Source organism: Chrysoperla carnea, chromosome X (genome assembly GCF_905475395.1).
Source record: "Chrysoperla carnea chromosome X, inChrCarn1.1, whole genome shotgun sequence".
NCBI classification, from domain to species: domain Eukaryota; kingdom Metazoa; phylum Arthropoda; class Insecta; order Neuroptera; family Chrysopidae; genus Chrysoperla; species Chrysoperla carnea.
In genome coordinates, this window is record NC_058342.1 from 26,082,352 (window position 1) to 26,094,869 (window position 12,518).

General features: G+C 32.0%; 1 protein-coding gene across 8 annotated transcripts in view; it reads left to right on the forward strand.

The window, feature by feature from the left end:
- Positions 1-12,272, forward strand: part of LOC123302467 — a 54,724-nt gene extending 42,452 nt beyond the window's left edge. For 5 of the 8 annotated variants that reach the window (XM_044885380.1, XM_044885385.1, XM_044885381.1 and 2 more), the window contains 6 exons: positions 5,352-5,747; positions 7,187-7,192; positions 7,995-8,429; positions 9,370-9,702; positions 10,194-10,334; positions 11,618-12,272. In XM_044885380.1, coding sequence (XP_044741315.1) covers positions 5,352-5,747; positions 7,187-7,192; positions 7,995-8,429; positions 9,370-9,702; positions 10,194-10,334; positions 11,618-11,689 — 1,383 coding nt within the window. In that variant the 3' untranslated portion in view covers positions 11,690-12,272. The remainder of the gene's footprint in view (positions 1-5,351; positions 5,748-7,186; positions 7,193-7,994; positions 8,430-9,369; positions 9,703-10,193; positions 10,335-11,617) is intronic. The other 3 variants (XM_044885382.1, XM_044885386.1, XM_044885387.1) reach the window with 3 other exon arrangements.
- The last annotated feature ends 246 nt before the right edge of the window (positions 12,273-12,518 follow it).

The following is a 12,518-nucleotide window of genomic DNA, read 5'->3' on the forward strand; positions in this document are numbered from 1 at the left end:
TTTGTAACGATCTTCTTCTGGCCATAATTTTATTATGTAAATACGATACTTTAGAAAACGGCCATAAGAGATGTCTTTTTTTTTTACTTAGAATTAGAAGTTTTTGTTTTAAAAAAATAAAAAGGTTGGTGTTTAAAATCCTCCCCTTTCATATTTTTCTTTCCACGATTTTTTTTTCAAGTAAAAACGACTATCCGTCTGTCCGTTTTACTATGTTGTATAAAACCTTTGCCCCCCTAAAACCCCTGCCCTTCAAACAAAAACGAAAATAAATAGTTAATCCAAATTTTTTTATATAAACCGCATAATTAATGATTGTGCGGCGAACGCACGCTTTTATTGGTTGGTTGCCTCCTGCCTGCTATACTTATACATGTACTCTCTTTCTGTATCTCTATTTCTGTCTCTATTTGTTTTATTTCTTATATATATAATATCTTTGTCTTCACTGTTGGTTATTCGCATCATTTCGTAAACGTGTGCTGAACAATTTGAATAAACATTTTATTTTCATTTGTTTTTCTATTTTATTTTAAGTTAAAACCTAATGCATAGAGGTATTTCATCTCCAAAATCGAATCCAGAATTAATTTTTGGCACAAGGCTTTATTTTACACATTAAAACACATCTTAAGTTATGTGCTTTTGAGTTTAAAGTGATTCAAATACAGTAGAGTCTCGATAATAGTAATGGGATTTAACCTCCGTTTGTCAGATATCCATCTATAACATAGGCCACCCGCATCCTAAACTACACCCATATACAGGGTGTTCTGTTATTCATAGCAGAAAATTATACCACTAAATTAAGCTCATCAAGACAAATGGAAAAGCTCTTTACCAAATTTCGATCTGAGGTCTGATTCGGGAGATGTGGCTATGGGAAAAATAGAAATATTTATGAATTCACAGACCTATCAAATTCGTTAAATTAATAGATGCCACTTTATAAAACAATAATTAATTGTAAATTGATTTAATTGGGTAGCGAATACTAAAAAAAATATTTTGTTGTCTTTATTTATAAAGAAAAAAATACTTATTTATCAAATTATTTCACCAATACAGAGACCCTTAGATGTGGGAAGTTTCAAATTATATATTAATATAGGTACGGGGGGGGGGGGGGATTAAATTGTGCAATACATAATACAAAATCTAAAACATTGTATCACTTTACAACTTCAACACAGAATATACATAGTGTGGTTTGTCTGTGAGTATATGTATCTTAGCATGTATTTGATTAAAACGGACTATGGTACGTAATAGGGCGACGATAACGTAGATATCGTAGATATCTGAAACTCAAAAACTAGAGCTGATCGAAAGATTCGAATTATATATTTGAGTTTATCATGCCATGTGTAGTCAACAACAGCAAAAATTTCGGGCATCATCCTAAGCTGAGTCTTCTGTGATGTTCTGACCTTCAGTTTTTTTCTAAATAAAACTAGGTCATCGCATTCAACGTGGTTTTTAATATATGCGAAAATTAATATTTCTTAACTATCCTGAAAAACCTAGATTTTTTGATTAGCTATATTTTTCTTGATACATCGTATTTAGGTTAAATTTTCATGTGCCGAATGAAATCTTGTTCCAAAAATCTATTTTAGATTCGATTTTATGGACTACTTAACATTTGTTAGCCTTTATTCATTGGGAAATTATTATCATTTTGTTCTGTTTTTGTTTCAATTCCTTAAGTGGTGTGAAGTCCGTTATTATAAAAATTTATTCCTATAATTCTTAGGTCTGCATGTGTCGTACTTGTTTTCTTAATGCCGAATATTTCACAAATCATACAACGTACGAATTTTATTCATGAATACTATTTTAGTTTTGTAAATTTATTTTTAATTAATCTTCAAGTTTTTAAATGTAAAATTTTACGACAGATATTATTTGAGACGAGTTGTGGTATAAACATACACACTAAAAAAAAAAAGTTAAAATAATGGCAACCTCATTCCGAAGTTGGCCGTTTCATATTGAAATAAATTAATAATAATTTCAAACAATTTCCTAATGATTGCAACAAGTACAGCTAAATATTTTTATGTACAATATAATGGGATTGAATTTAAAATATGAATTCATTGATACAAAATCACTGAAGTTAAATAAACAAAATCATTACTTCTATGAAAGAGATTAATTTTAAAGTCATGCATTTTATTGATGGAAGATAAAATTGTACTTAGTTGGAATATATTAATCGTGTAAATAAAACGAATAGACAAATTAAAAGAAAATTTGGTTACTACGAATACATATCTGTCATGTCTAGCCAATGTGTGGTTGTGTCAACTTCATGAAGATTGTTGTTGTATTGTTATTGACCACTTGTATAATATATAATATATTTTTATACATATGTAACAACCAACGGTAGCCCAGATGGCACAGCGGTGGACTTGAGTTACTGGTTCAAGTCCGACTCGAAGAAATCTAATTTTTTTTAAATAAACCTAATAAATCTGCTCATGCGGTTGTGTCAATCACATCACTATTTTGTTATAATATTTATAAGTGGTAGAACCAATCAAAAAAAGATTGTTTAAAACTATTTTGCATTTAAAACAACAATATTTGAAATTTGTTAGACATTATATTACTTTCATACAAACAACTCATTCGCTTGTGTCAACCACACTACTCAACCCCCTACGATAGTTGTATCACTGACAAATCATAAACGACTACAATTATAGAATAGACTCTAGGGGAAATTTTATGAATCTCACATTTTGAAGGAATGTAGTTTAAAAAAAGTCAACAAAAATTCTAAAATTCTACACAGAAGATGTAATTATTTCTGCCAGTTTTCGCAAAACTTTTACCTAATTCCAGAATGTCTTTCCATTTACTCTGTAAATTTATTGAATTAAACATTATAATACAGTTAAGCTGATTGCTGATAAAGAGATATACTTTGCCTTTCATGATAATAATGTAAGACTTTGTACAGTTAAGGTTGACTGTTTTTTTTAATAAAATTTTTGAGGTGGGGATAATCTGATTTCTGTATCAGTATTCCTAATTATTTCAAAAATTATGTAATGGCTGAAAACATTGATTTAAATAGTTAATATCTATCAACTATGCCTCAAGATTATACAGTGGAACCTGGTTAAGTGAGACATCAAGGGACCTGCAAATTTGTCTCACTTATTTACTTTTCTGAAAAAACAATCAAAAATGAAAAAAATAGGACAAAAATTGTCTACAATATATCAGTGTCCCCTCGATTATTTCATTCTAGCAGCGCCTACGCTCGTGTGTAATTCGAAATGTCATCGTGTCTCCATATCTGTGATATATATATAATGGATGACGTCACAGAAGTATGACACGCATAAAATTCGAACCGGTGGAATGAGCAATTTGATTAAGTTTATTTTTTTACCAAATTACGTTCTAGTTTCTAATTTATAATTTAAATACAATACAGTCAAACCTGGATTAGTAAGAGTTATTGCTAGGTCCCGTCATTTTAGTCCACCAAGATCTCTAAACGTGAGAGACAGGTACCTCTATAAGGGAAAAAGTCTTTTGCTCTCGCGAACCTGGGAAATTATTTACCATAATATTCTGTCGTAAAATAATATTAGTGATTTTTTTTAAATTAATTAGCTGAAATAGACAATAATAGTATGTTATATTAATTCATATAATTTTTCTCGAAATATTTTCTCATAATCTGAACATTTTTATTCAAATTAATTTCCATATTAGTCTTACGAATTCAAATTCCGTATGTTGCATGTCCGGTGAAATACATGGTAATAAAGAATATTTTTCATAGAATAAAAGTCGAATGAGATGAATGCAAAACAAGTTTAACTGTACTTAGTAGAGTTAGTCTGCACATTTAGACAGGATTCACTATAATTTCGCACTCAGTTTTTTTTTTTTTTTTTAATGAAGAAACGACATAAATGATATAATAAAAAAAAACTCAATGCTTTTCAAAAACATTGAAATTAGTTTTTTTTCTTTTTCTGTTTCGCTTTGTACAAAATCCAAAAAAAAAACTTTCTGGAAAGTCCTGTTGCACATTGGAAAATTTTTTGTCGTTTTCACATTGTTCAGTGTTGTTTTATAATTATATTAATGATGTGGGTGAACGCACTACTACTAAAGTGTTTTAAAATAGTCCTGTGAAGTTAGGTTTTGACCTCGAAATTCGGTTATAGCAGACAAATTTTGATTATTCTTGTTTTGTTACATTTCTAATATTATATATAAACAAAAAACTTGTACCTTTAAAATTATCGTTTTGGGCCAACATCGAAATGTGAAGAGTAAAATTTCGATTTCTAAATATCTAAAAAAATTAAAAAATTTTCGCAAACATTTCAATTCCGTCAAGTTGTGAAGAGCCCATTAGTTATTAAGATATTAAGGAGGGAAGGTAGTTATTTATAGGCCAAGAGCCTGTGAATTTTAGAAAATTATAAAAACATCACATATCTTCCACCCTCACTTCCACGGATTTATTTCGAAAAACATTAAAATTCTATTCAAAACGATTCACTTAAAAGGAATTGGTGAATGGAAATTTGCATTTTCGTACAGCTTTTTGTGTGAATTTTCTCTTAATACCTTCTTTTCTCTCCCGAAAACGGGTATTATTAACTATTTTTGAGCATTGATACCCGTTTCTCCTGTGTTCTTGAAGGTTTTTGATCCACTCATCAAGGATGACTGGAGTCCATATTTTAAAAAAGTTTTGGTCAAAAGACTAGCTCTTAAAAAATTTTCATTCATATCAGTGTTTGCGGAAAACGTTTCATAAAAACTGACGGATATATTTAATTGAAAATTTTGCCCAAATTAACGAAATAAACAAAAAAAATATTTCGAAATTTTGGTTAAAGCTTATTTTCAAAATAACATATAAATCGATACCACACACTTCAGTTTTCGAATAACTAAACTTTCGCCAACTTTTCGACTTTCGCACCCTCCTCCGCCAAACCCTATTTCTTCCCTCACAATCGTAAGAAACTGAATAGACGCTATAGTCAAAATTTCGAGATTGCAAGATTCGAGGTTGCCTGATTTTTATGTTTTTAAGTCAAATTTTGACTGTAGTAAATTCTACCCTTCGCATTTTAATGTTAACCCAAATCGGTAAATTTTGTAGGTTTGCGTTTTTTATATATGACTTTAGAAATGAAACAAAATAGGAATTATCAAAATTGGTCTATTATAGCCAGGTTTCTAGGTTTGGCTTTTATTTATGTTATAATTAATCTCAACTAAAAGGGAGGAATTTATAAAATAGTTAAGGCTAAAAAAAACTCGCATTTCTCTATCCACAAAAAGTGCCAATATTACAGGAGGCATCCAACCAAATATGTCAAAGTTATCGCCAGTACGGCCACAGCAGTATGACGTCATTAGGCAGTTACGACAATGAGACAGGAATGGAAGACAATATTGACGATAATGATGATAGAGATAGTTGCGACAATATAGCTCCGCCGGTGTCTGTCAACAGTATGACAACACCCGTGGAAGATGTATCTGTGTTAAGTCATATCCCACATCTAACGATGCCAGTATCCCCAGCACAATCACAAGTTGTGCCGCCCATGGCTTTGGGTGTTGGGGCAACTGGTACGGTTTTTCGTCTCCAATTTCTTGGATCTGTTGAAGTGGATGAGGAAGGTGGAAGAAAACGACGTAAACGTCTCAAGAAAGTTATGGTCGAAGAAGCTGTTACAAAAATTAAGGTCTGTCCAAAATAAAACACATTCAATTTTGTAAATGTAGTTTTTTTTGAGGAAAAAAAAGTTATAATTCAATTTTAGTATAGCAAATTTTTTCCTTTTTATGGTTTGTTGAAAAAATCATTGGTATCCATGTTACGGTTCCTTGGGCGCTAAGTTTGATTGATAGATTTCATTGGAATTCAATAAAATAAAAATACTTGCCTAAATATTGGATACATCGGTAATTTTTCGAGATATCTCAAGTGAAATGAATCCATAATTTTGTTGTGATATAATCATTTATTCTCAAACATCATTCTGTGAATGTTTCCAGGAACTGAATCGCCTGGCACTGAATAACACAACCAGACTGATGTGGATACCGGGCCACTCTGACACGAGAGGGATCATCTCAAACTATCTTTTTACCTGAGCCTGTCACTCCCATAGCAAGATGTAATTTAAAGAAACAAGAAATGGCAACGACAAGCCCATCTTGATTACTTTGCGCAGGGCTTGCGACAGGTCAAATAGTGTATAACCATAGCCAGATCTTATGGAGGATGAAAAACCTTAATACATGTTATTTTAACCTGCAAAAATCTGCAGAGCGTCAGGCTTAGAATGTTTCAGTTCGAAACGTTGGATACATTAATCCTGTTAGAAATCCTGACGGAGAAGCTGTGGGCTTTCCACCGTTGCGTCTGGCTTGAACAGAATCCTATATCTTTATCTGTTTCGAAATCAACGCTAAATGGCAGTTTTTGTTTCGAAATCAACGGTAAATGACAGTCTTAACGCCGTTTATTGAATTGCTATTAGAAGAACTCCGAACAATTATTGTTAGTGAGGTTTGGACAAGAATTTCGTATAATTTGAACGTACGAAACTAAATATGTCTCCATTTTCTACAAAACTTTAAAAGATGGATGCAAATTTAAAGGCGTATATTCGAGGCGTGAAATCGGGGTATCAAATTTTATCCTAGGCTTTATAGTTTCCGAAAAAATCGATGAAAAAGTGTCAGTTTTTTCTTCGGTGAATTTCAAGTTTTGGCTTATTACATCTAATTTCATACGAATTTTATCTGTTAAATTAGTTTAGTAAAACAGAGGACTAAGAAAATTTTTTCTGAAATAACTATTTGATTGATTGTCAATTATTGCAAATATCAAAATTTTATGTTTACTCTCTTTTTGATTACCGCTTCAGGTTCTATTAAATTTCGCGATCCAAAATTCCACAGATTTACGAGTGCATTTCAGATTGTATTTCAATATCTCGAAAAATAGCTGAGATATCGAAAATTTTGATTTGTTTTTGGTTTATCTCCTCGAATTCTAACAGAATCAATCCATCATGTAAAACTCAACGCCCAAGAAATGATAATATTCTTAAATCATTTATTAATTGGATAATTTCTTAAATTTTTCTCCTATTTCGCTTTCGTGGATAATCAGGCATTGGTAAGTTTATTTATTTGCTTAAAAAGTAGATATGGTTTTTGAAATCTCGTCAATAATTCTTAAAGAGATTCAGAAAGTTCCACACAAATTTCTTCTACTACAAATAAAGGCAAAGCTACTATTCGACGTTTCTAACAATAAAATAGGAGTGAAATTCATTTAGTATTTGGAAAATTCCTCGAAAATTCTGTTATTTTGTGATTTTAACGTAATGTAGGTGATATCCATAAAAGGGGATGGGATTGTGGAGGCGAAGGGCTCACATTTATATACATTTCAATATTCCTGAATCGAGCTACGGCCTGTGACACTCGGCGACAATATTTATATTTATTTATACGTCACCTCTTTTAACAAAACGTAACCTTATAGACATTCCTATTAGCAATGGATATATGAACGCATTTCGTTCGAGAAATAACGATTTAACGTCTTTTTTAAATCGCTAACTCGATTTAATACTGTTTAAAATTCTATGTAGATTCAATTCGTCACCTCTTTCACGAAAACATAACCTTATAGACATCTTTATTAACATTGGATAGATGAACGCATTTCAGACCATCACATTTAAGTTGCCAATTTTTATGGACAATCCTGTATTGATTTCCTTAAAATCACGGTTACGAAATTCGTTATGACACTTGTGTCCGTTAGGTTTGTACCATTTCTGGTAAGTTCGTCGCCTTCAAAGGTTCCTGTAATGTTGCTTTGACCTTGCATACATCATACAACTTATTTATAAAATCAAATTTGATAGAATCTAAATCATTGCATTAATCAAATGCTTGTTCTAAATTAGGCACCTGATGGCGAATCGCAACCAAGTACAGAAGTAGATCTATTTATATCGACTGAAAAAATAATGGTATTAAATACGGACCTGAAAGAAATTATGATGGATCATGCGTTACGAACAATTTCCTATATAGCTGATATTGGTGATTTAGTTGTGTTAATGGCACGGCGACGATTAGTTCCACACGAAATGGAGGATCCACCGAAAATAAATCGTACACCAAAAATGATATGCCATGTGTTTGAAAGTGAAGAAGCTCAATTTATCGCACAATCAATTGGACAAGCGTTTCAAGTTGCCTATATGGAATTTTTGAAGGCGAATGGTATTGAGGATCATAGTTTTGTGAAAGAAATGGATTATCAGGAGGTGTTAAATTCACAAGAGATTTTTGGTGATGAATTACAAATGTTTGCCAAGAAAGAAATGCAGAAAGAGGTAAGTTATTTACGATGTTAATTAAACAAGCGTGAATACAAAGAGAGGCAATTGAGGCAAATTTTTTTTAGAAATTTAGATTTTTTTCAAAGGGAATTTTGTAACCGATTTGGTTAAATGACTAATAACTAAAGTATTTTTGACTCAAAAAATACAATGAGGTCTCTTTGACAATTGGAGGACTATATGATGGGTAATATTAGGTAAATATCTCAAAAACTTGTCGCCCAACCGCAAAATCAACAAGATTTTCATGTTCATGGATTATTAATACTAATTAGAGTCCAAAAAATATCATAATCTAGCTCATTTGAGGATTTGATGAGTAATTTTTCCAAGATATCTTTAGAATTAGTGCGAAATAGAAACTTTCCTAGCAGATTTTTGGAAATATCTCGAAAGCTATTTTACTTAAAAATAGGCGTGTATCTATAAGTCTATATTGGGGGATCACAGACACTGAAATCCGGATTTATAGTGGTGAGAATCGTTAAATTTTTTGTGTGTTTTCATGTGGGGACCATTACCTAAAAATTTCTTTTTCTACTATTCCTTTTTTCCCCTTTATCGTATGAGTGCCCTTTTCCTAAAAACTTGTTAAAAATGATTTAATTTAGTTTTTATACCCTAAAACATTTTTTCATAAATAATTTTGTTTTCACGCGAGGGTCCAAATTATTATATTTCCCCGTTCTCAAAAACTATAAAAGATGGTGAGTTGAAAATTTGTAGGAAGCTTCATTGATTTTAATTTCATACTAAATCCATCCGGTAACTGATATTTTAAATTCAGTAGAAGTTTACTTTTTTAAAGCAAGTGGGTGCTTTGAACCATTTTTGTGAATCTCTAGGCAGGGGCAGCTGCCTCTACTTGCCCTCCCTTGGCGACGTCCATGATTTATTATAATTGATTTTTACTAATAAATTTTTTTCGTTACAGGTCGTTGTACCAAAGTCAAAAGGTGAAATATTAGGTGTTGTAATTGTCGAATCTGGCTGGGGATCAATGCTTCCAACCGTAGTTATTGCAAATTTAGCTCCAGCTGGTGCGGCAGCACGTTGTGGCCAATTAAATATTGGTGATCAAATAATTGCCATAAATGGTGTCAGTTTAGTCGGTTTACCATTATCAACGTGTCAAAATTATATTAAAAACTCTAAAAATCAAACTGTAGTTAAATTAACAGTAGTCCCTTGTGCTCCCGTTGTTGAAGTTAAAATTAAACGACCAGATACTAAATATCAACTTGGATTCAGTGTTCAAAATGGTGTTGTAAGTTTCATGCGTAAGAACGAACAGTCCCCTCAAATATCTTTTAGAAATTCATTCTTGATTACTGATATTTTGAAAACACAGTGAAAGTCGGTTTTAGCGACATCTCTTTTAACTACGAATCGATTATTAAGGCAAATTTGTTAGACTCTAACTGAATCTAGTTATAAATACAGTGGAACCTGGTTAAGTGACTGCTGACTGCGACTTGACCAACTGACCTGCGAATTTGTCTCACTTATAGAGGTATTCCACTTACCCAGTGTCTCAGATATCCATGTATAAAGAAATATCTGTCTCATTTATAGAGGGTTCCATTAATAGAGCTCAGAATACAGGTTTTTCAGAAACGCTTCTTCCTTCAGAAAAATGTCATTTTTTGACTGTGTATCTCAAATTCAAAGAATTTCATCTAGAATCATATCTAAAAGGTTTTCTGAGGGGATATTTTAAGTGAGTTATAAATGCAATTGGGATAATTTTGTACACAGATATGTAGTTTACTTCGTGGAGGAATTGCAGAACGTGGTGGAGTTCGTGTTGGACATCGTATCATAGAAATTAATAATCAAAGTGTAGTGGCTGTACCTCACGAAAAAATAGTAAATCTTTTGGCAACATCGGTTGGCGAGGTAAATATTTTTTTAATACACCTTTCAATTGCAAATTTTTTTTGACATTTTTGATAGGTTGTAACTTCGCTCCAAATGTAATCAGATAATCAGTTTCAGTAGAAACTGATTTGGGGTATTGATACATGAGATGCTGATTTGTCTAATATCAATATCGTATGACAGATGGATTATGTTTTTCCGAATACGGATTCCGTTTTTCCGTTTTTCTGAGTGCAGATGGATGTATTATGATGGTTTTTCGTGTAGTTACAGTCGTTCTGATGATGTGCCAGATCAGCAAAAATACAAATATGTGAATATGGCTCATTTCCAAAGATCCGGGAATGTGGATCTTTGATTTGTGGCTCCAAATTTCGATTAATTAAATTTCTTGTGAATTTAGTTTTGAACGTCTTCTATTTTTTATAAAATAAAATCATACAAGAGATCCAATTAAAAAGAAACGGATACGACCAATAGTGAATTAGCCATATAGCTAGAGTAGCAAATGTTACAGGCCACGCGAAAGAAGTTTTTGATTGAGTCTGCCCAGGGGGAGGAAGGATACAGGATTTACACCCAGAGCCACCCATCTCCTTGAGAGAAATAAATCGTTAGGCAACTACTTTTTACAAGGCAACTACGTTTTTTGAAGAAAGTTCACTAACTTGTGGCCGTGTAGTCTGTGCGTCCGTCAGTCCACGCGACGTCCGTAGGTCCGTCTGTTTTCCGAGTCGGGAGTACGTTAGTCTGTCTGGTGTCCTGGTCAAGCAGGCTACGTTCCTGCACCGCAGCGATATGGAACCTACGAAAAGACAAAAATAAAGGAAATTTAAGGGCTGTTACTTGAAGACAGTCTGATGCGATCTCAATGTACGAAGGGCGCCTATGATGACAGCCTTCTGCATGGCAGAGATAAGGTTACGAAGATGAGACCAGCAGATCGGAATTTGAGAAAGATTTGTCTCGAGAGTTGGACGAATTGCGCAAAGGCAATCGATAATGAGAACAACCATTTTGACTGAGTATCCAGTGTGTAGTTGTCGTAGTTCTTGCAGGAGATCAAGATATTTACTCCGTTTATGCTCCTTCTTCGAGACTATACTCGTTTCTGCGGATGCAGAGAACTCGATGACGTACATAGTCTTAGATGAGATATCCTGAAGCTTAGTAGTGGAGAGCTCCCTGGTAGTTGGGAACGAGAAATTCCAAAAGATAATGCTTTTCTTGTTCTTGACGATGGACTCTAACTATTATTATTTTTATTATTGTAAACTGATATCCAAAACAATTATTTCCAGATATTAATGAAAACAATGCCAACATCGATGTTTCGACTTCTAACCGGACAAGAAAATCCAGTGTATATTTAATCGTAACTTATAAAATTATTATATAATAATGTGCAAGTTTTAATATTAAAAAATAAGCTGTGCAACTATTTAGTATGTACTATTTGTCGGACCTGCAAGTGCCTCGAGGAGTGTATGTGTGTTTAAAAAAAAAAATAATAATAACATTTCTTAAAAATAACTTATTATGATTATTATGATTATTATTATTATTATTATTAATGTGTTCTCCTTAAAACAAAACAAAACATTTCAAACCTTAAAACCTTAAGACAAAAAAAAATAAATTCCTCTCTTTAATATTATCAATCCCCATCTATCTTTCTTCGTTTCTGATAATTCCAACTATTGTATACTAGACAAAGAGATCAAACAAAAAATGTACACTGTCTCACCTTAATTTATCAACCAACCCCCACCCCCACCCCTTACAAAAATTATATAGCAGGAATGTAGGCAACTTTTTGAGGTTTAAAAAAAAATTGTTTAGGTCATTATTAAAATTGAAATTATATCATAGAATTATAATACTCGTTATGTAAGCAGTTTTTTTGGAATCAATTTATATTTCATTGTAACATGTTTCAACTGAAACAAAAATAAGTATCAGACTGTTTATATATATATACTAAAAAGTTGAAACTGTCATAGAATTAAAAACAAAAATCAATATGTAGGCAATTTTTAATAAAATAATTTTATATTTGCAATTTTCATTTATTTGTGGCATGTTTCAGCTGATAAAATCATTATTAGACTGTTATAGAATTACAAAACTTGTTATGTTGGCAGTTTTTTTTTGTAAAATAATTTTATATTTACAATTTTAATTTATTTGTGGCATGTTTCA